Here is a 26,137-nt window from a genome sequence, read left to right as displayed (position 1 = left end):
AATAAAGAATGGTGGTAATTTGTGGTTACCAATTAGCACTGAACTGCCTATGTTCACAAAAAGGAATTCAACATTTTGTAAGAGTCACAGAGCACTGGCAAATCCCTGTGAGAAAGTGGGATTAGAAACTAAGAATACTCATCTGCTGACAGCCTCCTGCCTAGAAATCATTTAAGCAGTAATCAAACAGAGCTTAGTTTTGATTGCTTAGGCCTCACTGAAATCAACAATAACCAAGTTCTGTTTCAGAGAAGGAGAGATATAGCATGTACACCTACACTAGGAAACCACCTCTTAAGCAAACAGTTCTGTAGGCCCTTGTGAGGCTGCTTAAAGTAGCATTTCCCTCTCACCATCAGAACTAGGATTCTTCTGATTACTGAGGAAGGAAAAGATTCAAAAGCTTTCCATTTTCAGACTAGGACAGACTCAACACTTTAAAAAAATAGTGGTGCAAAAAATAACACGTTCTTGTTACTGAAAGGTGACACCACTCCTCTATGACATAGCCAATGACCCACATGGGCCACTTCTCTGACCAGACACTGCTCTGCAGCTTTCACTTCTACTGGGCCATGTCTGACCTAGCACCTTCACAGGAATGGCAAAATCACAGGGAAATGCAAGGAGAAGAAAACAGCTGATGTGTTTCAAAACAATATTGTCACATGGATCTGTTACACCACCATGAACACCTGCATCTACCCCTCTACAACTCCTACATTTAGAGGACTGCAACGATTACTGAGTTAATCGCAGTGTAGGAATTTCCGAGGTAACATCCACAGAGCTCCATACTATAGAGTTAGGAAACAGACAATGCAGACAATTACATAGGAAATTCCAGAGAGAATTCAGCTCTCAGATAATATTCCCCTGATGCTGCCAGGAGGTTCATGAATCAGGTGCTCAGGAGCAACCTGGTGACTATCACGTCTTGCGTACGCCTTCATCCCCCCAAGCACTACAACACCTCCCACAACACTCATTAGTCATCACTCACCCAAAAGTTTTCAGGGTAGTCCCGGAGGTTCAGCAACTTCTGCATGACTGTTTTCCGATCCTCCTCCCACTTACGCTTGCAGAAGACTATCTCTAGGAAATACCACATCCAGCCAATGATAGGCATGTAGGAGAGCTCCTTCTTCGCCAGCACTTTGGAACTCTGCAAGACGGAGTGAAAGGAAATAAGACAGAATCACACCACTTACTGGGTTTTGTACAGACATGACACAATGCCAAGTTAGACATTTACATCTTGATTCACTTACTGACCTGTCCCAGTTTTAAAACCGGTATAAAAGCAAAACAAAGAAGTTATCCTTGCATGACACAATAGTCAAATCTGATCCCAGTATCTGCATGACAGAAGACTTTTGGTATGAAATATATTTGTGTATGTATGTACGTATGCCAATCCTGCCCAAACCCTGAAACCCAAAACACTAGCCAAATTCCTTCAAATGCAGAGGAATCCATGCAAAAGTCTCAAACCACATAAAATTAAATTCTTAACCATACCCTGTGCAGTGCAGTCTGCCTGTTCCCAAAGCCAGGACACCTCATCATGGCAAGAAAACCATTCAGAATGAGAAACAGATTCACAGAGCCTTTGCTGCATAACAGCATATTGATGCATGCACCTGTTTCACACATACTTTACCAATCTTAAACAACACTAGAAACAACAGCAGCAATAAAAATACTTTGTTTCTGTTCAGACTTGTTTATGGAAGGGCAAAAATACACTAGTGAGCTTCTCTTCAGAGCATCCTTCTGGAATAAACTAAGTACTGAATCTGTCTCACAGGTGTGAAAGATGCTGAATGGATTTGTCCAGACTCTCCATAAGAAGTCTATGGCTTTTCAAGCATTTAACTTGTTTCAAATCTCAAATCTAACTCCAGAAGGCCACCGTGCCTTGGTAAGCTGTATTTCACTTTGCTATTTAGTGAATAAAATGGTACGCCTGCATGTGCATACACAAAAATCATTTCAGCATTCCTGAAAGATGGCGACATTTTCCTAGAGGATAGATGGAGCAATTACAGTCCAGTTTCCATCCCTGGTATCATTATAAGCTGTTCCATGCCAGTGCTCCACAGATGGGTTCCAGGACATTGCATCTGACCAGAAGAAATTATTTACTGATAGAAATTATCAGCAGCAGAAATTATTTCCTTTTGTTTTTTGGTTGCTGTTGTTCATTTGGTTACTAGGAGAAGAGGCTTGACCTAGTTCTTTATCTCAGCTCGATTCTCTCATCTGCTTTCTTTCCTTAAGAAGGAAAATACCTTAAATAATTAAACTATCTAAAAGCTCATAAGAGTGGAAGGCAAGTGCACATAAATAGCTTCACAAGTGGCTGTTATACAGAAGCAGAGCAGAAAAAGACACAAGACAGTTCCATTTCTAAGAATGCAGGAATTACCACTGTCAAACAACTTACCACTTTGCAATGAAGTGCACTCTCTCAACCATTTGGAGAACTTCAGCAATGGCCCTAAGCCGGGACCCCAGGCCCTGCTGTCCCTCAGGGAGCAGCTGAGGCACTCTTTTTGCCATTTCAGTTTCTCCTGGATGTGAATCCCTACTGCATGGCAGCAGCACCAAGCCCAGCCTCCTCTTCCAGCTCCCCAGATTTTCCCTTTTCTCTGTTACTCTTGATACAAGTTATTTTTGTATTTTCCAAATAAATCTAAGCTCTACATTCTGGCATATACTTTTAAAAGAAGTTTCCAGGGAGCACTTTTTGTTATAGGCCACATACAACTTCATTCAAAATGCACACACCAGACCAGAAGCTCTTTCATTCCTCTCTCCCATGCAAGGCTAAGGAAGACACCTGGGCCTATGATTTGACCCCCCACAAAAAAAACAAACAGCAGATGTAGTGTCTCCAGCTGGTGGAGGAAGGCCAGAACCTTAGGGAACTGCAACCCTCACCTCAGTCCCAAGCAGGCCGGCCTTTCACCTGCGGCCCCAGCTGGAAGGAATCATAGTGGAAGCCACCAATTCTTTAGGAAAACAGTAGCAGTGTCACAGCTCAGCCCCAACATCCCACCCCGAAATAAAACAAAACCACCATGCTTTTCTTTACAGTAGGTGTTCAGTATCACAAGGCATGCCCTAAATGAGCTGCAGCATGCTCTGCATAGGATGCACAAGGCCTCCAGAACAGTGCCAGAGAAGACAAGCTCATCTAACAGTCCTACCCCCAGACTTTAAAACACAGGAATCCTAGCCCAAGAACAAGCTGAAGGAAATACTTCATCACCACCTTTTTTCTAATGCTTTGCATATTTTAAAAAGTGTATGAGTTAAATATGAGGCAGGAGAAATGTTACCAACACTGTTTTCTTTCCCTGGTGAAGGACAGACAGGCCTGACTTGAGCTACGGGGTCGCTGGGCGCAGGTATGACCACAGAAGCAGAGCTGATGTTTGTGTTCTCCCCCAGGGCATATGCCTATTCATTTTGAAATTTAAAAATGCTTGTCAGACACGTGAGTGCACGTCTCCTTAGATGAACATAAAAAGAAACCAAATTACCTTAGGCTGTATTTCGCGCACCCCACCTACTGTCGCAGAAGAAGGCAGGCTGATGACACAGAGCTAATGGGAGGAAGGAAACTCTCCCGTCACTGCACAGGTACGACTCCTCATGTGGGAGGAATACATCAGGCCCCTCAGAAGCTACCGCCTCGCTACAATAACTAGAGCTGCAATCTGTTCGGCTTCAGCTGTCTACACGTGCACAGCTCCTGCCTGAGAAGGCAGGAAGGGAAGAACACAGCTGTAGTTCGCTTCTGCCACTGATTTTTCCTTTACCGGAGAGCTTTGGAAAATACATGACAGTCACCTCTAGTCCTTAAATTCAGCTTGCTCAACAGAATGAATTGAGCACATCATTGTTTTTTTACAAAATGAACACTGCCTTCCTGAAGGAAGTTAAACATTTTCAATGCTCAGAATTGTGTAATTCCAACAGACAACTTACGAAATCATTGCTGGATGGGAATGGCTTATCTACACTAAGAGCGTTTTAATCCAGGTTAATTTCTTTTGACTACATTTGTTCAGATGGGAATACCCATGAAATTTTCCTTGTGTGAATGACTGTACTAACATTGCATAAAAAATAAATGTAAAAAACTCACTTCAGACGTGTTCCCATAGCTTTGCTGTCACAGAAAGAAAATCCTGATTTTTGTCTCCAGCCTCAATTATTCAGCACCTCTTAATCACAGAATGAACAAACTGCACAAAATCAACCTGTAAGCTGAGGATATCTACCAAAATTTGTTCCTGTTTCAAAACAAATTTATTGCAGCTGCAAACCATTAGCAGCAGCAATTTATCTCAGAAATTACTTGCTCTACGGGCTGCCCTCGACACTGACATACTTTTGGTAATTCTGTTTGCTCTCTTTCACATCCTTTCATATTGTAGTCTCAGGGACATCGAGATGAAAAGACACATTTCTTTAGTGCCTCTAAGCCATGATTCCGTAAATGTAACTAGGCTCCTAATTTTTAATGCTTCAATTTGAGGAAAAAAAAAAATTCTATGTTGGGAAAGTAACACAGCAATATTTTAGCAATATTTATGTTAAGATGCTGTATTAAATACAAGTAATAATGTGTTTTTTCTGCCTACATGAACAATCATACAACTCCTATTAATATACTGAAATATACAAATGAATGAGCATTGGGAAGTAATCAGGATTCACATACCTATCAGTTCCAAGCAGTAATCTAGCAGAAGACTCTCTAGACCAGAAGGGTAACAGTGAGTCCCGGCAGGGAGTGTACGAGCATGCTTTTGATTCAAGTCCTGAACAACATCTCGTTCCTCAGAAAATGCCTGTTTCTTAACTGAAAGTTCCTTGTTTCCAGCAGGCCTGTTTTCAAAGGGCTGCTTGGCACACACCTTGAAAAACTTACTGTTACTGATGCGTTTAAATGCCAATACAGGACCTAGGTCAAATATCACAGGCAAGAAAACTGAAGGGTGCAGCACAGCACAGGGACCTGTCAACACAAGGAAGCAAAGCCCAGGCTCACCAGAGTTACAGAATCACAGAATCACAGAATCACAGAATTTTCTAGGTTGGAAGAGACCTCAAGGTCATCGAGTCCAACCTCCAACCTAACGCTAACAGCCCTCCACTAAACCATATCCCTAAGCTCTACATCTAAACGTCTTTTGAAGACTTCCAGGGATGGTGACTCCACCACTTCCCTGGGCAGCCTGTTCCAGTGCCTCACAACCCTTTCAGTGAAGAAGTTCTTCCTAACATCTAGCCTAAAACTCCCCTGGCTCAACTTAAACCCATTCCCCCTCGTCCTGTCACCAGGCACATGGGAGAACAGGCCAACCCCCACCTCGCTACAGCCTCCCTTGAGGTACCTATAGAGAGCGATAAGGTCGCCCCTGAGCCTCCTCTTCTCCAGGCTGAACAAGCCCAGCTCCCTCAGCCGCTCCTCGTAGGACTTGTTCTCCAGGCCCCTCACCAGCTTCATCGCCCTTCTCTGCACCCGCTCAAGCACCTCCATGTCCTTCTTGTAGCGAGGGGCCCAAAACTGAACACAGTACTCGAGGTGCGGCCTCACCAGAGCTGAGTACAGGGGGACGATCACCTCCCTAGCCCTGCTGGTCACGCTGTTCCTAATACAAGCCAGGATGCCGTTGGCCTTCTTGGCCACCTGAGCACACTGCTGGCTCATATTCAGCCGACTGTCCACCATCACTCCCAGGTCCTTCTCTGCCTGGCAGCTTTCCAACCATTCCTCTCCCAGCCTGTAGCTCTGCTTGGGGTTATTGCGCCCCAGGTGCAGGACCCGGCACTTGGCCTTGTTGAACTTCATGCAGTTGACCTCAGCCCATCGGTCCAGCCTATCCAGATCCTCCTGCAGAGCTTTCCTACCCTCAAGCAGATCGACACACGCACCTAACTTGGTGTCATCTGCGAACTTACTGAGGGTGCACTCGATGCCCTCGTCCAGATCATCGATGAAGATATTAAAGAGGACCGGCCCCAGCACCGAGCCCTGGGGGACGCCACTAGTGACTGGCCTCCAACTGGACTTGGCTCCATTCACCACGACTCTTTGGGCCCGGCTATCCAGCCAGTTTCTAACCCAATGAAGCGTGCGCCAGTCCAAGCCAAGAGCAGCCAGTTTCTTGAGGAGAATGCTGGCCCCAGCATTGAGTTGGTCCCAGCTATTTCGCCAGCACAGCATGGAAAAGCAGAGCACCCTCAACATCTAATTTCCAGCAACCACCAAAAATCTTCTATGGTTTGGTGCCACAAACACGCACCAGCAGCTTCAGCTACATGAAGCCCAACTGCAACTGGCAAGACAATCTATGCCTAGAACAGCTCACAAGAGAGAAAGAGAGCACAGAATTGCTTCTTGATGGCGTTTTCTCCTTTTCCTCTGTCAATGAATAGATCTCTGGCTCTCACTCAGCACTGTCGAGCCGGTACCTCCTAGCATGTTGAATGGGTGCTCCACAAGTATCATAAAGAATCATATCCAAAAGTATGATAAAAATATAAAAGTAAAATAAATGTCAGAAATGGCAGATTTTTTTTTGCCTACTCCTTCAAAACTCAAAAAAACAAACAAACAACAAAACAACCAAGCACAGCACCACCAAACCCTAGAATTAGTGGCTTCGTTTAACAGAAGTTCAAGGTGTAAAACAGAGTTTGGGCACACACTTACAGTGTCTTTAACAGCATGGCCAACATCTGCCATGGCTGTAGGGTACTGCTGGATATCACAACAAAGCCATTCTGTCCACCTTCTGCAGCTAAACGCAATCAGTTCCTCTCCTTCAGCCATGAATTGTCTTCGTCTTCTCTCTCTTCACCCTCCCCAGTCATCTTTCCTTTCGTTCATAGAAGCAGGTATGGCACGACAGAGAGAAGTGCCTGAAACATGCTGATACCAATCAGACAAGCATCAGAACAGATGCAGAAGATAGGATGGCATGGTCAAAATTTCCCTTTCAAGAGCAGTGAGTACATGATTAGCTTAGTGAGATGTTGATAAACGCCTAAAAAGTTTGCATAGACACTTTGCAGCGTAAAACTAAACCACATTAAATATAAAACGCCATTAGCTCACAAATTCCCCGAGCCACAAATTGCTAGGGTCTCGGACAGCCCTTCAAAATTTCTTTGTATGCTTGCCTTGTTCTTGCAACTCTCTCTCAAACGTTTGCTTCTGGCCTCTGTTCAAGACAGGGCAAGATGAGCCTTCAGCATAATGGCTTTTACATTCTTAATTGTGCTGCCCCACCAAATCCTGCAGTATTGCACAATACAATTGCACAAGAAGCTGGTGTAAGACAGCACAAAGTCATACCAAGCTATACCCTGCACCGCCAGGCATCCATCCACTCCTGTGCTGCACCAAACCAAGCACCAGTATGCCAATACAGTAAATCCCATAAGGAAACAAATCTAGGATGACTGCTGGTGAAGGGGGTGTGGTTTTTTTTTGGTTGTTTGTTTTGATGGCTTATGATGAACCTTGACTGGTTACCCCAACAGGGGAATAAACTGCTTTCCTGTGTTAAGACAACTACGCAAGTAAGAGCACATGGGAACCATTTCCTCCTGGAACAGTTTCTGGAAAGTAAAACCACAGTACATTAATCAAGACCGAAATAGTTTTAAGAAGTAATTACAAAAAGATATATCAGTTCCTAAACGATCCCTAAGATTAGCAAAGATACAAACTGAGTAATAACTCAGCATCCAAAGACAGCAGTGTTTTCAGTTCGCGCAGCAGAGTAATTGTGCAATAGTTAATGTTTTATGCAGTGGCCTTCTTATGTGTAGGGAACAATACACAAAATCAAAACATAATCCCGATTAACTTGGAAAGACTATTAAAAAATAATTAAAGCTAATGAAATTCAATCCAACCACACAACACCAACGTAAAACAAGAGATTTCTGACCCTGTGGGCCCCTGTTAGTTTGTACAGAAACAGCCCTTTAATTTTCCACAATGCTGCTTTCTGAAGAAGCTCCTGACCTTCTACAGTACAGCTTTACCTCGAGAACTGTCATCGTTAGGCCTACAAAATTAGACAGACTATACTAAAGAACCACTGTATAATGATCATATAGAAAGAAGAATGCTTTTGGCACATATACCTGTCTGCCACAAACACATTTCCCTACATCTATTGCTGTCTTTGATGGTATTTTCCAGCTCTGTACTTGAGGCCTAGACATGACAGTAAACTTGTTCCACAGTAATGAGGAGCCAACAGCCATTTCATTGATATGCAGGACCTGCAGTCCTTTGGTTTATTTCCCTCCAGTTTTCAGGTTGTTTTGTTTTTGTTGTTATTGTTCATTTTTGTTGGCGGTGGTGCTTTTTTTTTTCATCTTTGTGGAATTTGTTTGTTTTAAAGCAGATGTTCATGACTTGAATTTGAAAGGCGTTCAAGTAGTGCCTAAATATCCAGCAAATGCAAAGAGCCAAAAGGAAAGGCCACAAGGAGTCATAGGTTCACACAAACTAAATTCGGGACTTTTGACAGCATTCAGTAGCAAGGTTAGAAGAGGATACTATAGAAGACTGCCAAAATGAGGTATTAGTCTGTTTTCTTTGGAGGGTGAAACTGTTTCCTTAGTCTCTTGTCAGCAGAAAATGTCATCAGAATCACAGAACTAAACCAAACCAGCTTAGGAGAGGTGCTAGAATCATCTCCATGAACTAACGGGAAACAAGAAAAATTGAAAACAAATGCACACATACTCATAGCTTAACGCAATAGTACATTCAATTGTGGATAACCCATTCTCCCACCCTTTACTAGTTAACACTTGGTTAGTGCTTTCACTTCAGCTGGCAGCCCTTTCATTCTGAGAGACAACATTAACTACATCATTCAAGCTCTAGCTATGGTTTTGGTGGATTTGGAAGACAGCTCTAGAGAAGGCAAACAAATTCTGCAATTTACTGGCAAAGTATCGTGGAGTAGCTCATCCTTCCGCAGCACAATCACCCAAATAGGTACGCAGCAAGCACGCTGAAAGAAACAACTGTAAAACCTCTACAGGCTAAAATACCTCTTTCATCAGCTGTAACTGCGATACTTTTAACATTTCTATGAATGCCCAAACAACCCTAACCCAGTATTCCACGTAGTTCCACTGCACTGACTTAGGTTCATGTCTCTAAGTCCTGACAACAATTGCATGAAATTTGAACAGAGATCTGTTAACTTGATGTCCCAGTTTGGGCTGGGATAGAGTTAATTCTCTTCACTGTAGCTGGTATGTTGCTCTGTTTTGGATTTAGGACTTGCTGCAGAGCCCTGCTCACACAGAGCCCAGGACTCTTCTGCTCCTGGCACTGCCCTGCCAGTGAGGGAGCTGGGGGTGCACCAGGAGCTGCAGGGGGGGGACACAGCCAGGGCAGCTGTCCAGAGGGATGTCCCACAACATGGGGCACTGTGCTCAGCAGTAACAGCTTGAGGAAAGAAGGAGGGTGGAAGCATGTTCAGAGCCATGGTGTTTGTCTTCCCAAGTAACTGTTACCCATGATGAGCCCTGCTTTGCTGGCAACAGCCGAACGCCTGCCTGCTGATGGGAAGTAGTGAATGAATTCTTTCTTTCGCTTTACCTTTGGCATTGAGTAAAGTGCCTTTTCTCAACCTATGTGCTCTTGCACTTTTACTTTACTTTCACCTTTCTTTGTTCTTACATTGTGTGAGGAGCAAACAAACAGCTGTGTGGTGCTTAGCTGCCTGCTGGGGTTAAACCACAACACTCTCAAAAACACAAAGAATTTATCTGTGTGTGTTTTTTTCCCCACACCCAAGAAGAGGAAGCTTTTTTTAATGCTAATCAAAACTCACCCCAAGGACTCCAAATCTTTCACAGAAGTTCCAACCACAGAGAAAGTCAATTTCGAAGTTGTGATTAAGAATTACAATGGCATTCTCTTTCCCATACTTGTGGTAACTCTCTGGATCAGTGTAGAGGGTGCAGTCTGTGCCCGACCACCATTCCAATAACATCACCATCTCTAAAATAAAGAACAAGACATAAATGAATGCACAGAGCATATGCAAAGCCACAAATTATTAATGCGTTGAAAAGTATCAGTTGCCTCAACACTACAGGGCAAAAAAAGGGTAAGGCAGGGGAGGCAGAGGGGAGAAAGGGAGATAAGGAGATGGCATGGGAGGAGGGAGTAGAACTGTTCTATAGCAATACTGACGGATTTTACTTATTTGAGAATTACAAACTTAATGTTAAAAATGTATTATCAAGATACATATAAAATTAGCATTTATGGTTTACGATACAACATTACGTGAAGAATGAAACAAGCTTATAGGAAAAACAACGAGGCCTATCTGCACTATGCACTGCTCCTCACACTCCTTCCTAGGAGTCCTGCCAGCTGGAAACCCCTGGAAGCACTGACAACACATCGGGCCTCACTCCACATCAGCACCACTTGGCTCCTGGCTGGCTAGGCTCCAACTGCCGTGCTCTCAGGACGTCTTACGTGCAATATGGGCGACAGCACAGCCTGTGACTGCATTTTGTACTCAGTCCGACCACTCGGGCCAGTAACTTCTAACAGCTGTGACTGTCCAGTACAAGAATCTCTCACGTACACATTTCTCTTGATTTTATGCTACGCTGTCATTGCCCCACAATGAAATGGAGACTGAACTACATCAGATAGTAAAATTCTTGATTTTTCTGTTGAGAGTTACATTACCATTCACTACAGTGCTTTACCAAGCAAATAAGCGAACAAACAAAAAAGAAGTGCCATCTAAAAGCACGAGTTAAGTGGCAGACAGTTACAAAAGCAGCAATTGTGAGTCAATTAAATGAAAGGCATAAAGAGAGGAACCTCTAAAAACTGCACAATTACAGACCAGAAAGCAGCTTGGACAAGACATCTGGAAGCAGGTCTGCTGCACGTACACCTTATGCATCATCCTTTTAACTTGTCAGGAGTAGCAGTTGCGTGTCCTGCTACAACAGATGCATTTTACATTTGCCAGGAGTGTATCAATCATTCAGAGCAGAGCCAACAGCTTGGACTGGATGAGGAACTGCCATCCCCAGGCTAAAGATAAGGGGGGTGGCTGGCAAAGTGTGCAGAGCCAAGAGGAGCTATTAATAGCAAGTACATCTGCACATCCTTTAGTTGATGAAATGATTAAGCAAGGGAGGGATGGGGGCAGGAAGAGGGGGCAACAGGGAAATCCCTGTTAAGTACTCCTAAAACGTTCTGGATTGGCATTCAGATCTGTTTCCAAAATTTAATTCTAATAAACAAACACTAGGAGTTGTAGGGCTGTGAGGGCTCTTCAAAACAGAGCCGTACTTACAAGATGGAGAGCGGTCCCTCAGCAGCCTCCTGGTGACCTTCATACAGTTTTTACCTTCCCATTGGCTTATCCCATTATCAAGCACAGGCAAGAATTAAGTCCCGTATTTATTTTGCTCGTAACTATAACCCTGACCAGAAGACTTGTGAACTCAACCTTCACACAGTAATGTTCCTCTGGTTTGGGGCAAGGAAAGTTGGAGTGACACAGTAAAACCAACAAGCTTGGAGAGCTTTATCTCCAAGGAAATAGGAAAAAAACATCTAAAGGCAATGCCTCTCCTTGAGGAACCCCCTGAGAAGACCTAAGGTGATCACAGGACGAATGAGAGGAGTCTGTGACGATGAAGAAGAGAAGGTGGTAAGGGACATGTTTCCTGACAAAGCTTCCTGACAAAGCTACCACGAAACTTCTGCACGGAAGCAAAGCTCCACTGCAAGGGGCTGTTCTCTGCTCAGAGAAAAGCACCCCCTTCTCAGGGCACACGTCTCTGCAGGAAGGATGAGCCACCTGAGATGCTCTCCTGGCCTCAGGTAAACCCCAGAGCTCCACACATCCTCATGCACCTCAGGGAAGATCAAAACCAAGCTGGCCCTTGAAACACATCTGAAACCCTTTCAGTTTAGGTCCTCCACTGGCCTCAACTAGGAGATGAAAACAGAGAACAGGCAGGAACAGGTCTTCTACTTTTTTAGTCATCATTAGCTCAGCTAATTGCCTGAAGCTTTTGATGACATCGTGCTGTACGCTGGAGAACACACATTAGTGACATGAATGAATTTCTTCTAACAGTGTTACAGCCAGGCTAATAAACAATCTCTATTCAAATAACATTACTTTAATATGATAAAAACACATTTAAGGTGCAGATAAATGACTGACTTGTCAGTCCTTCTGTTTACTCCTAATCAAAGCAGATAACCACTACGGTGGCAGGCGCACCTATTACTCAATGCCTGCTATTACGCATCAAAGCAACGCTCAGAGACCCAAGCTGCCACGTGTTAGAAGGATATCGCTGGTTGGAAACGGATTTCCCAATGACAGCCAAAGATGCTCACATCCCAGCGAGAGAGAGATGTAGAGATAGGGAAGTGAGGAAGCAGATACATGGCTAAGCTCCAAGACTTGCTCTACGAAGAACTGCCTTGTGACAAACATACACAACATCTTTCCAAGAGCGTAGCTTTCGCTCCCCAAAGCACAGCAAAATTGAACAATAACAACCCACCAATTCGCAAACCTTTACAGAACCTACAATCACATCCTAGGGCAGAACACAACCACAGAAAAAGAAGTTTGCGACAGGTTTCTGCTTGTCTTTTGCTTAGCTAGGAGCCCTAGCTGTGACAGAAAGAATGACTGTCAGACAGGAGTTTCTGTCTTTTGATCTCGACTGCATTAAGTCTCTTGCCTGAAATAAACATGTACAGATGATGATTGTGAGGTCCTCGTGAAGAAAAAGCCAACTCTACCTGAGAACAAAAAACAACAACTTCAAAGTCATCTCCCTTGAAGTGCTTTTCTTCTCCTAAAAATTTGAACAAAATGAATAATACATCAGGAATTTCACTACACAGGTATGCCACATACATAGAGCTCTTCATATTTTCAGTCTCCAGTATATTCCAAAGAAGCACAGACACAAAGATTTCTGCACATACTTGGATCCTGCACAAGCAGGATCACACGAGCAGGATTTCTGTCTGAATAAACCCTGCAGAAGCCCGTCCCTGCTCCTCACCCCACATGCCCATTTGTTGCTGGCGTGCTCCTGCAGTCACTGCAGGAACACAAAGCGGGCACTGAATGCTTCTGTATTAAATACAGTGAACACCACCCACCAGCCTTTCAGTTTTAAATGCTTCGCTTTCCCTTATCTTTCCCCTCTTTCTTTTCCCTTCTTCCCAGCCTCCCTTCTCTCTGCAGCTCTCAAGCAATGACCAGCAATGGCTCTTGCATCACACCACCAGCTTAAGCTTACTTCCACAACCCACCACAGAAATTTATTACCAAAACCTTCCTGCGGTGGCCCAACAGCACAAGGTCACTCATACACGTTCTCGTTGCCTCCTCCACAGTGCAGATAACCACTGCAAGCCCCCTCTTTGTACACCAGTCAGGCTGTATAGGGGGGAAAAATATAAAGAACAAAAAATATGTCTTGCTCCCAACCAGGGCTGGTCCAAGATTTCTAGCATAAGGAAGATTTCTAATCTTCCCCACCCCCTTTCATGAGGTTTTGGAGTTAGAATATCATGACTAAGCTGGTAAATTCGCATTCACCCACGTCACGGGGGCTCCTATCTTACAAACCAACTCCTCCACTAACACTTCCCCACAATTAATGCAAAGGAAGGGAGAATAAAAACAAACAAACATGAAATCTCACACCCCAGGCTGGAAGGGAGTTCCCTTTCAGTAAATTACAGCTAGCTCCAGGAGAGGCTGACTGCAGGGAAAAAGCGTGCCTTCAAATGCCTAACACTGATTCTTTGCCTACCTGAGAATTTCTAGTTTTTCTACCCTGAAAGAAAAAAAAAACAACAACCCTCACCCTGCTGTATATAATGGCACCTACCCTTTGTGAGAGCAGACGTCTTCCTGTACCCCTTCGGTGCTCAAATCTGAACTGCCTCAGTGCCTGCACTTCAAGAGCAAGTACCTAAATGGAGAACATCTCCAAGGCTAACTAGTTATGTGAAAAACATTTACCAGAGGAAGGGAAACACTCAGTTTTCTGCGACTTGTCACTTTCCAACTGGATGTTTTGTGAGAGTGAGTCACTGAAACAGTTGAGGCTGTTCTTCTGTCCTTGCATGGATTTTGTTAGTAAATTTCTTTAGCTCACCCAACTGCTCTTGATACTACACCAAAACATCTGCTTACTAGGTTAACCATAAAACGCCTGTTTCAGAATGCGACTGAAAGTGTAGTTATGTATTGACTCGAAAAGTACGATAAGTACAAAATAAAGTACAAAAAGTAGGCAATGCAAGTACCTAACCTACTGTAAAGGGCAACAGAACTGTTCCTCTTTAAGGCATTAGTCATTTTCTTAACCTACGCCTCATGGCAACACAAACCGAGAAAATCGACAAGCTCCATTCCTTTATTCTAGTAGGAAGATGTGATAAATGTGTAGTAAACTCCAATACAAATCAAAAGCAAGGCAAGCAGGGCGAGCCACAACCACCATTCTGAGGACCAGACCAGATAACTGGCTGAGTGATGAATCAGTGCACTGCACAAAAGACGGGAAAAAGCATTTCTAAAAAAAGTCATGGCAAAATAAGGCTAAATACTGCCTAAATACTGTCCATGAATGAACGACTTACAAGAATGACTTTCTTCCTTCTCAGATTATCAGACTACACCTACTAGGTGCATCTCAAACATTTTCCATATAACTAATTAAGCCTTCACGTAACTAAGAAAAGCAAGTCTGATATCTTCTCTGGTCCACTCAAAAGCCCTCTGTGTACCACACGATTCATGGAGCACAGGTTCAAAACCCTGGACAATACCTACTAGATCAGCTGCCTAGGAGGTTTTCCAAGAAAATCAAGTACTGACAATTGCAGAGCTCCTGAGACAGGCTACCCCAGTGCTTCAGCATGCATCTAGCCTCACTAGGCAACTGGTTTGGTTGTCTGCTCCAACCCCTGCTGCAGCTACAAGTAATTGTGAAGAAAAACTCGAGGAGAGGAGCTCTGCTGCAAACTTGCACTGCTTAGGAACGTGAAACAATTGGGGGTCAGAGCTGGAATGTTACTACATGTCCACAGGAAGAACTGTAAGTATAGCTTATCATTACAAAAAGCACATACAGATTTTTTGCCCAGCACTGCCTTCCCTTGTCACCCCAAATGAGTGGGAGGACTTTCATGGAGCCCAGCAGGCGAGGAATCAGCTCGACAGCTTCAAGCAGGTTCCCATTCTTTACATGCAGGTGCTCACGGGAGCAGCAACAAGGTGCAACGGAGAAATCTGGTCTGCTCCAAGACAGAGCTCCTGGTCTTCAACCAGCAGTAAAATGTTTAAGTTGAGTGTTTTAAACAGAAGAAGAAACCAAAATCCACATCCTGCTTGCCTTGGCCCCTTACTTACCCCCCCTTAGCCCACCCTAAGCTGGCGATGCTACAACTGTACCTTTGCACTTCTTTTTCTCTCCCCTTGAAGTTGTTTTTCAGCAAGATGGCAGATAGCACTGGTGGGGAATCATGCACACAAATTTAAAACAATGACAGCAACAAAACCAACCAGCCAACCAACCAGCAACAACATCAAAACTTTCTCTGTTGGCTGCAGGTCTGCTTTTGGAGATTTTTGCCTCAGTCCCAATGGGAGATCCTGTCAGCAACTCCCTTGAATAACACTTCAAGGATGTGCATGGCTGTGCTTTTAGGGCCAGAAATCACCAACAGAGAGAAATCCAGGAATGATGACTTAATTCCCCACCCATCACAATAAATTACTGGATGTGCTTTCAAGGCAAGAGATAAACACAGTCCAGCCCTTTCGTATGTTCAGGCTGAGACCCATTTATTTCAGCATTTGCTTGCAGGAGGTTCTTTTAACACAGTTCTCTTCACCAATCTAATACTCCAACAAAGACCATGTGCTTTTTTTTTGGCCACAAGTGGCTGTGCTCAGTATAACACGTACAGATCAAAGGAGTTTGTACCAACGAATGGTGAAAGACAACACGCTGCTTGGCAAGTTTCCACGGCACCACCACTTGCTCTGTACGGGCATGAAACCAGGCAGTTGCATCTCTGGCGGATGTGGCTTCTTGTTGCCCATACCACCACCAGCTTTCTTCTATTGTGCACAAGAACACCGGCACAGGAACTGCTCAGCAAAATAAAAGTGGTCACAGGGCACTCACTGCGAGTCACTGTGCAGAGGGAGCACCAACAGTCTGATTTCAACATCTCACTTTAAGCAATTTCCTGTTCGCTTAAACACACAGAAAATAATTCTTTTTTCATGCTGGGTTTTATTATTTTTAAGCCCATGTATCTTTAATTTAAGAACTATTGCTTTCAGTAAAGCTTCTCACTGTTACAAACGGCACACTGTGACCACCAGGTCTGCGCTTGCCATCAGTGCTCAGCTCTTTGCTGGAATTAGTTACCAGCAGGAGGGAAGTGCCAGCCCGAAACAAAACCAAAGAGCTCCCAACTCCAGCTTTCCAGTGATCCCCAACAAGTTATTTGGGAAGAATTCACTGTTCTTACAGAACAAGGTTAATCGAGAAGAGGAAACAACATACATCTGTCCTGAGTGCACATGCTTTTTTCCCATGTTGGGGGATTTGTATGAGCGACTTATTGATAACTGTGCCCAAGGTTATGAGAGGTACAAAAACGGCCGTGGAGCATGAACCGAGAGCCTGACTCCACGTGTTGATCTTGGCCCACAGATCTCAATGGAATCTAGAAAGAAGTAAAAAAGCCAGGCAACTCCTTCGTGCTGTTTTTATACCAGTCTCCTGCTTGGGCTCCACAAGAGCCTGCCTGTCTGAGAGCTAACAGGGAAGCCACCCTCAGTGCCTCCCAGAAAGCTGCAGCTCCACACCTCACCTCTAAATCTATCAGAGTAATGTCTACACGCTCCGGTCAGCATTAACTCTTCATTGTTTGAGAGTTGTACGGAGGATCACTGCTTCCTCTCAAAGAAAAGCTAGTCTGTAATATGCCCAAATCATTCAGAAGATAGCTGGAAAGGATGCTTATGAAGTTATGACTTCTGTCACCTCCATAATTCCTGCATACTCCCAACTAACATCACAGACCCACTGATGATTCCCCTCCCTCCTCTGTCCTGCACCCCCAGCTCTCCCCACATCCACAGGAACCAGCCCTCTCTCCTCCTCACTCTCAGGCTAGTGGGTGAATAGAGAAATTGCCCTTCAATTAACTGTTCTCAATTTGAACCTAACCTAAAGATTGTGATTTCTCTTTCAGGCTTGAAGAAGGGTTCCTGCATACAAATCCTTTCCAGTTTTCCAGGCATGCCAACTGGTCTAACAAGAAGAATTACTGCTGACTGCAGATGTTGGATCATTTACGTTATCCACTTTGCTTAATCCCAGCTATGCCAATCAGACAACATAGAGCCAAACAGAAAAAAACAGACACACTGCAGCCTCCTGCTATCTGTGAAACGATGAGATAAAGTGTTAAAGCATCTCCAGTCCTGCAGATTGTTCCCCTGGCATCTCTGCAACACAAGCTAATGGTTCCCTTGGAAGGGGGCAAGGCTCCACAACTCAATTGTTAAACCCCCCAGGACCTGCTTTGACCACCAGGCCATCTGATAAGCTCAGCACGCTTTACCAGAGCTCTTGTTTGTGGCCTCACTAAAGCCAGACTTCTCATGTAGGTTTTACTGTAATGTGCTCCCGAAAGAAACAATTATTCTCCAAGCAATGCCATCAAGAGAACTGATGCCTCGTAACTAGTGCCCAGTTGCAAAATCTGACCTGCTCCATCTCTGCTTCAGCTCCTGTACAATTCAGGTGCTCCCTCAGCCCCGTGAGGGAATGGCACACATGATCCAAGACAAGGAAGGTACATAAGGTGTATCGGGAAAAGTTTTGCCCTGTCTTTACTAGAAGGAAACAGCTTATCAGTGAGCAGCACTTGAGGTCAGATTTCACTGACTATTAGGTTATGCTTTTTCTTATCGGTGTTTGACGTATTCAAAGCAAGAAATACAGCTCGTTCACCTGTGCAAGCACTGACACACACAGACTTGAGTGCTGAGACAGGAAACATGAGAAGGGAAGGTCAGGAACAACCCAAAGGATGTTAAATGTTTTGCAATGATCAGTAATACAGAGCTTGATAGCCCTTATCAGTTAGGCTTACACCACAGCGACCACTTGATAAAAAAGATAAGCAGACAACACTTAGACTTTCGCACACCCTGGGACAAAGCAAAACAGCACCCAACCCCTCAGGTACCCCCCTCCGGGCATGCTGTGACTGTGTATGGCCCTGCCTTGTGCCTTATCCAGGGGGCTGCATGCCAGGACTAACCTCTGGATCCCGCTGAAAGCTCTTGCAACAATGACGGCTTGGATGAGCAGTACTTACAAGGTTACTCCCATTCTGATCTTGCTGGTTTGGGTGGCATTATACTGTCTAAGTCACAAAACAGAAGTTTAAAGGAGAGCGGTGTGACCTATAATTTATAAGACTAAGGAAGTGCCATCTTAAATTGACACACTCAAAAACTAAATCCAAGAATTGGATTTACAATTACGGTTACAAACTTGCTCCCAAACTTTTATAAAACACCAAATGCATGGACAAGTACTTGCCATCAGGCATTTGAATCTTTAATGTTTCTTTTTGAGCTTTTTCTTGAGACCAGAGGGCTAGGAGCTACTTGATTTGAATAAAAGTCAAGAATCTGGCATAATTTAATCTTTCAGAAAAAACTTCAGCTATTTACAAGGCTTACAACATGTACAAACAGGGGAAAAGAAAGCATGAATGATTAAAAAAACAAAAACAAAAACAAAAAAAAACCCACACACAAAAAAAAATACAGCACTGAAAACTGAAGCAGCTCTAAAGCAGCTCTAAAGGAGACCTGCCCTAAAAAGTACAACTATATGTTGTCTTTTGGTCAATCTGGAAAAGAAAGATCTCCTTTTTTTTTCTCACTTCTGCAGACTAAGGTATTCGATGCAAATTAATAAATGTTGTGGGTGATGCAAAGTCAGAACACATTTTACGGATCAGATGACCTTGAGAGGTAAGGTAACAGAAATGAGATTAATTTTGATAGGACAAGCCCTGCAGAACTAATAAAATAGAGCCTCATAATTTAGAAATGACAGAGGAGAGAAGTATCTGGGAACATTAGCTTGCCAGTTAATGTTTCTGGTCTACTTGTATTATTCAGGTCTACAAAGGAAAAGGCTGACATTAGGGTGCCCCCCCCCCCCCACATTCCCCCAAATATTGGGGGTGGAAAAATACACAGATATAAAGCTGTGGCAGGTTAGGAGAGACACAAGAACAACTGTGTAAAATGACCAAAACCTCAAGTATCTGTATATTCTCAAACTTCTTCTAATTCCTTTAATAGATGACAGATTTAGAAACTGGACAAGATTCATATTAAACTGAGTGCATTATACTGCTGCTAGAAAAAGCATGAATTTATTTCAAAACTCTCTTCTAGTCCTATTTCCTGCCACTAGGAAAAAGAAAATAAAAATAAAGTAGCCCGGCCCAAAGGAGTTCTCAGCCAAAAATCAACTTTCAGGGGCCAGGATCTCAAAATCTGAGCACGCACAAAAGCAAACATGAACCGAGTTAATAGATGCCTTGGTCTTCTCTTGTATTTATTCAATCAGAGTTGAATTCTTTGACATAATGAATCATTAGCACTTCCCTAATTACAGGGCTATTGGCAGTATCCATACTTAGGACTCAGAACAGCTCCCACGCTCGTGACTTTTTGTCTTTGCTACATGCATTGCTTGCGTGTACTAACTACATCATCTGAAGATGAGAAAAGTTATTTGACTCAAGTGAATCAAGTTCAATGCAAATCCTAAGGAAGGAAAGCTATTCTCACCCAATGCCTCTCCTTCCTGCATATTATCCTTACAGAAGTCTTCATTTCTATGTGGACCAGGTTTGTCCTCTCTAAGTTTCAAATCAAACAAAAATTTGGACTTTGGGAAGAAAGCAGTTCAGAACAAAGTGGCACATCAAGAGAGAAAATCCCATTGTTTTCTTTGCTCTAGATCCACGTTTTCCACATGTTCAACCTCCACTTTCAGTTACTGATGAAAAGGAACCAACCTCAGAGAGCACTGACTGATCATTTAAAAGAGAATACCAGTTGCCATAGGAAGTAGCAGGAATTGGGGAAAAAAGTGAATTTGATTAAGAAACTGAGCAAAAGGGTATTTAAAACCTAGAAAAAATCTGTAGTGTTTTTAAGTAAACCCTCCTTTTACTAAGAGCTACATTTCATAGAGGTATAAAGACAAAAAGAAGGAATTATAGAATCATAGAATCATAGAATATCCTGAGTTGGAAGGGACCCTTAAGGATCATCAAGGCCAACTCTTGACACCGCACAGGTCTACCCAAAAGTTCAGACCATGTGACTAAGTTCACAGTCCAATCTCTTCTTAAATTCAGACAGGCTCGGTGCAGTGACCACTTCCCTGGGGAGCCTGTTCCAGTGTGCAACCACCCTCTCTGTGAAGAACCCCCTCCTGACGTCCAGCCTAAATTTCCCCTGCCTCAGCTTAACCCCGTTCCCGCGGGTCCTGTCACACAATTAGAGTCACAACAGAACAAGAAAACTGCAGTAATGGCAGCAAAGGTTTCTGTATGTTTCCAATAATATTTCCATTCACCTTTTATTTCAGATAACCAGTGCACTCTTAAGAAATATCCATATATTGCCAGAAATAATATGCTATGGACAACTGATTTTCAGGAGCTAAGGCGGATCCCTTCTACTTGGCCTTTCCTAAGCACAACATACTCTCTCTGAATTTCAGGACTGGAAACAAGGAGCTGACTTGGTACCTTTCTTACACCACAGTTAATTTAGCATCTAGTTAATGGTGAATGGCCACCGAACCTCTCTCACTTTGAGAACACAGCTCAGAACAAAGCCATTACTCATTTTTCACTTGCATTCCCTGAATTCCTTGTCTCTGCCTGCAATCTTACAGCATCTCATCACGTGAGGTCTTGAGAGACAAGAACAGTGTCCTGGTGCTTATTTTAGCTTCTGAATCCCTAACAGTGACTTTCACCAAGCATTCTTTAACGGGACAATAAGGTCAGAAGCTACAAGTCAAACAAACGGCTTTCATGAATTAAAAATAAAGTATGACAGATCAAATATACCCATCAAGTACTCGTGAAGCTGTGATACTTGTGCTGGGTGTAGTGCAACACTCCTCAAACTGAAGTCATCCAAATAGGTAAATATACAAAAAAGCACTTTAAAAAAATAAACAAAGAATGCAACACAAATAAGAAATACTATATTTAGTTCAGTCAGACATACACCTGAAGAACACAGTGATATCACATCACAGGTAAGGAACAAAAGATCTGTGCCTCTCAAGTCACATTCAGCTTCATTGTGCTTGCATTAACATTTCCTCAACATTTAAGTGCAGTAAGAAAGTCAGAAAAAGAATCCCCAAGCATCCTGACCTGCTCAGGAAACTGGCAGCTCGTTTGCTCCAGCAGGAAGGGATGTGTAGTTTTCACCAGCTTGTCTCACCTCTTACTGATCTAACTAAAAGGGTGCCTGCAAAAGCACTACTGGCTTTCTGCTCTGTAGTCCCACTAGGAAAAGAAAACACTTGCAGAAACGGTGCACACAGAGGTAACCATCTCCTTGCTTGTACATGGCTACTGTCTTATTCTGAGAATTATTTGCATGGAATGATTTTCCTTGCAAACACAGGTTTAGCTTATGTGGTGCACATCAGCCCAGCATAACCAACAGCCTCAGAGTTTACGCTCTTCTATCCTGTTCCTAAAAAGACAGCCTTTGCCAGTTACAAAAGGCAGGCTGTCCCTCTCTGGTAACCAAGGCATTTTCCTATTCAGTGCTTTGCAAATTAGGAGGAGCAGCAGCCAGACATACTGTTTCAAGGAGGTACAGGAGGAATCTGACGTGTCACAAATACTAAAATTAAGACCCATCTTGCAAACGTGTTGTGTGCGTGCTGGGAACAGAGGGGTATCACAAAATCAGATGCATATGTCCTTTTGGTGTTCTGCTCCTGAACTTTATCTCAAGTATTTCTAGCACAACAGAACCAAAGAAACAACAGAAAACACTTCAAAGTTTAAGCAGGGTATACAATATTACACAAAGTGTATTAGGTACCAGAATAAAATTAGAAAATAAAATAAAAATAATAAATTTATCCCATGCCAAACTGATCAAAGCAGTAAAGAAATCCCAGAATGAGGCTGCCTATGGCAAGAGTCAGTGACTTCCTCAAACTTCTCCAATGAGTTCTTGTTCTGAACAATCACCACCATCTTTGTTGCCCCAATTTTCTCAAAATTAAAGATATTCACAGGACCCACATGACTCACTGACCTCAACGATTAATGCAATGCTTATCAACTGGGAAGGTGATGAGACAATGTTGTTCCCTCTGTCTAAGCCATAAATGCTACTGCATTACAAGTGATTGAAACGCCCTCCTTTAACTCATGCAAGCTGGCATTTCTCTTTGTATTAGGAAGATTCACAGCTTTTTAAGACAAAATGTTCTTGGTGGTCATCTGGACTTCCCAAAGGAGTTCAGCCACTTGAAACTAAGAGGCACAGCAATAGCCCCAGCTCTGGTTGCTGCATCGCAGCCACCAAGGGCGGGCTCTGGAGTTGTTAGGGTGCCAGCTGGCGCCATGCCTGAGGTCTCTGGGGTTCCATGCAGCCCATTTAGATCTTCTCTCAAGTCTTGCCTGCAAAGCTGGAAAGCCAACAGCAAATAAGCACGATTTTAGCATCTGAATTTACTGACCTTATTTGAAGGCCCAGGCAAGAAGAACACCCTCTGTAATCTACACTGCTGCTGCAATGTCTTTGCAACAGCTTGCACCACAACAGAACCAAGGAGAGAAGTGCCTTGAGGTACTCCAGTCCTCTCTCATTATGGGTCTGGTATTTGAAAACTGTGTAATTTTAACCAGTTCAGATCCTTCTCCAACCAGAGTTGCCATGTAGGCTGATAGCAGCGGAAGAAACATCAGCAAGTTCATTTGAAAGACAAAAATCGCTCATGACTTGGGTTGCTGTGAGCACCATTTCTTAAATTTATTTCTGACTGCTAAGGGTGTAACTGTGAAGCTTGTGAAAAAACAGCACAGCAGCAGATGACAACACTCCAGTCAGATGGCATGCAAAGGCTCCTCCTGTAGCCTGGTTCTGTGGAATGAGGCTTGCTTGAAGGTTTCCACAAACGAGAACTCATCCCAGGATCCTCCAAATCCAGGTGTTGCAGCACATCAAATCACTCCTTGATACGGCACATAAATAGGACAAACAAACAGATCAAAGTTCTTAAAGAAAGACTCTGCTTTTATGAACTTTGTGCAAGAGGCACATCGTCTTGCAGAGGAAGATGCACAGGAGAGAGTGGAGCTACTTCTGTGGAGAGCCCAAGTCAAAGGGCTAGCCTCAGACCTGAACAGGAAGTCTCTCTATGCTCTTATCCAAACAAACAGCCAAATAAAGTTCTGAATCTTGTGTTAGATTATTTTTTTCTTTGCTGTTTTAGCACACACTTGAACTTTCAAACCAGAGCAGGCTATTTATAAAAACAGCCCAAACAACTCGACCAGGAACATGGAGAGGAAGCAGGGCTTCATCACCTAACATCCATAGGGGTAGGCAGAAGGGGCCCTAGGCTGGCTGCAGAGCCCACAGACCAGGGCTCACCTTTACACCTTGAGATCAAAGGCAGGGCACGCAGTGTACAGAAACACCCTCCAGGGAGGCGTGTGAGACACAGCGCTCTTCTGTGGAGCTCGGGGCACACACGGGCTGCTGAAAGCAGAGCTCACTGATAGCTGCCCAAAGGCACGCCCTACCCAGAGGGAGCCTGTGACTGGTGAAGAGTAATATGCTACAAGGAACGCTTCAGTTTGCAATATTAAAGTACAGACCAAACCACCGCTTTAAAATTATAACAACCCCCTCCCTCCTTCCAACACGTGTATCATTTACCAATCTAACTTCAAGATAAAAATCAGAGTAGGAGACAGGATGATGTATTTTCTAGTTAAAAAAACAATCCAACCCTACCCCCCAGCTGGTTCTGTAAATTATAAATAATGAATGCAACTGTAACCTGAAATGTGATTTTGCATTGGTCTTAATTAAACAGAAGTTCCTGAAGACTGATGGTACATAATTTTTCCCCACTTTTTTTTTTTATTTTTATAAATATACACTGACATTTACATAAGTTGGCCAGATCCTCAACTGGTATAAAAATAATCTTCGGCTCCAGTGTAGTCACTGTTACAGCACACTGAGTAACGCAAAATGAGGAACAGACTCTTCACACCCATTACAAAGCTTTATCTGTGGTTTGATCTTCCTGGCAATTTAACTTCAATGCTTGGCTAGTCACAGAATTAAAACATGCACATACACATGCTTGAATTGGCTAGCATAATAAGTGAAAAATATGCTGCATTATTGAAACATCACGGCTGCAATTTTGGCGGCAGGCACCACACAGCTACGGTTCTGGTGCTTTCTGTGCCTCGGCTCCCTGAACGTGATCCATTTTCATGCTCGTACAGAATGAAGACAAGTGCTGTAATGATAAAAAGTGTGAAACACTTTCTGATGGAGTGTCATCAGTGTTTTCTCAGATGAAACGCACCGAACTAGATAAACTGCTGCCAATTTAGTATGGCCAAGCCTGCGTTCCTGTAACATAGCCAAGCTATAATTGCTTTGGGAACCCAAATCAGTATCAGATTTAACTCAAGATCTTAAATGCACAAGTTTTCAAAGTATCCTGAAAGTTGTAGAGTGTTTCGGATCCTCACAGGGTACTACTACCTATGAGAGGAACTGCGAACTTGTGATTAAAACAGGACTGAACCTCTGTACCTCAAGGCGTGCCTCTGGTATGTGAGCCAGCAGCTCGGATCCGGCCAGAAGCCAGGCCTGGCACCGCACGCCTGAGTTCCTCCGTGCCAACAAACCACCTCGCTGCCAGCTTCCCCTGGCTCCCCCTCCCACACAGCCCTCCCCCTCAAAACAGACACCGATCGTTCGGGTCTGACCAAATGGATTCTCCCTCTTTCTAACCTAAGGCCCACAGAATGCAGAGCACAATTTCTTCTTCACGTAAGGAAGTAATTTTAAGTCCGCCTATATATGCATGAAACAGGGGGTTTCGACTGATGCTGCCTTCTCTAGCACAACCCTGCGCTCGAGCAGTGCAGGCACACAGAAGCAGGTTTTGTTCGCTTCTTTGGCCACTGTTCCTTTTAAACCGTCTCCATGTCGAAAGCTAGACGCAACCCTCCCGTAAGAAAAAAACAGCTGCACACTTCAAACATTTCATTTCACAGCTTTTTTCTGTCTTTTATCCCTACACAAGCTGCCTACAAAACAGCTTCTCCTCTCCAACTTACAGCGCGTGTGGAACGCCGCCAGCCTCGCGAGCACAAGGGCTTTAACACTTACACGGATCTGCTGCAGCCACCGCTCTGAAACGCTCTTTTCCAAACCTTGGGGAAAATTAATTATTTAACAGCCACATGTCAGAGAGATTTATCTGCCGTCTGAGGGCTCCTCTTACCCTTCTTCCCCAAGGAATTGAGCAGTGCTCCCACGCTGCAACAAGGCAGCGGCTCCTGGTGGCAGCAGGGCCGGGCGCTGCAGACACCGACCCTGACTCCTGCTGCCCGACTGAGCGCCAGAGGCCAGCACACGGCTCCCTGCTGCAGGCCCAAAGAGGTGCTAAAGTGAGAGGCAGGGCTGGCCTTCCAGCTGCAGTGCCGTAATTCAGCAGAAGTGCCTGAGTTGGTCCTATGTTTTCTCCTACTTCTGTTTTTCAGCTCCCAGGACAGCCATGCTACAACAAAAGCACCGCCACGCAACAGACACGGCCCATGTGTGAGAGCAAGCAACCCTCCTACCTCTTTTTTGGTGTTCTCTCCTTAAAAATGGGATCACGACTTCAGGACTTT

General features: G+C 43.9%; 1 protein-coding gene across 2 annotated transcripts in view; it reads right to left on the bottom strand.

Moving 5' to 3' along the window:
* Positions 1 to 26,137, bottom strand: part of AGPAT4 (1-acylglycerol-3-phosphate O-acyltransferase 4) — a 77,288-nt gene that overhangs the window by 22,962 nt on the left and 28,189 nt on the right. For both annotated transcript variants that reach the window (XM_084512941.1, XM_084512942.1), the window contains 2 exons: positions 9,897 to 10,066; positions 1,004 to 1,165 (listed from right to left, as the gene is read on the bottom strand). In XM_084512941.1, coding sequence (XP_084369067.1) covers positions 1,004 to 1,165; positions 9,897 to 10,066 — 332 coding nt within the window. The remainder of the gene's footprint in view (positions 1 to 1,003; positions 1,166 to 9,896; positions 10,067 to 26,137) is intronic.

The sequence above is a fragment of the Aythya ferina genome, assembly GCF_964211825.1.
Source record: "Aythya ferina genome assembly, chromosome: 3".
Taxonomy (NCBI): Eukaryota; Metazoa; Chordata; class Aves; order Anseriformes; family Anatidae; genus Aythya; species Aythya ferina.
The sequence above is the reverse complement of the archived record's forward strand: the minus strand, read 5'-3'. Positions and strand labels throughout refer to the sequence as shown.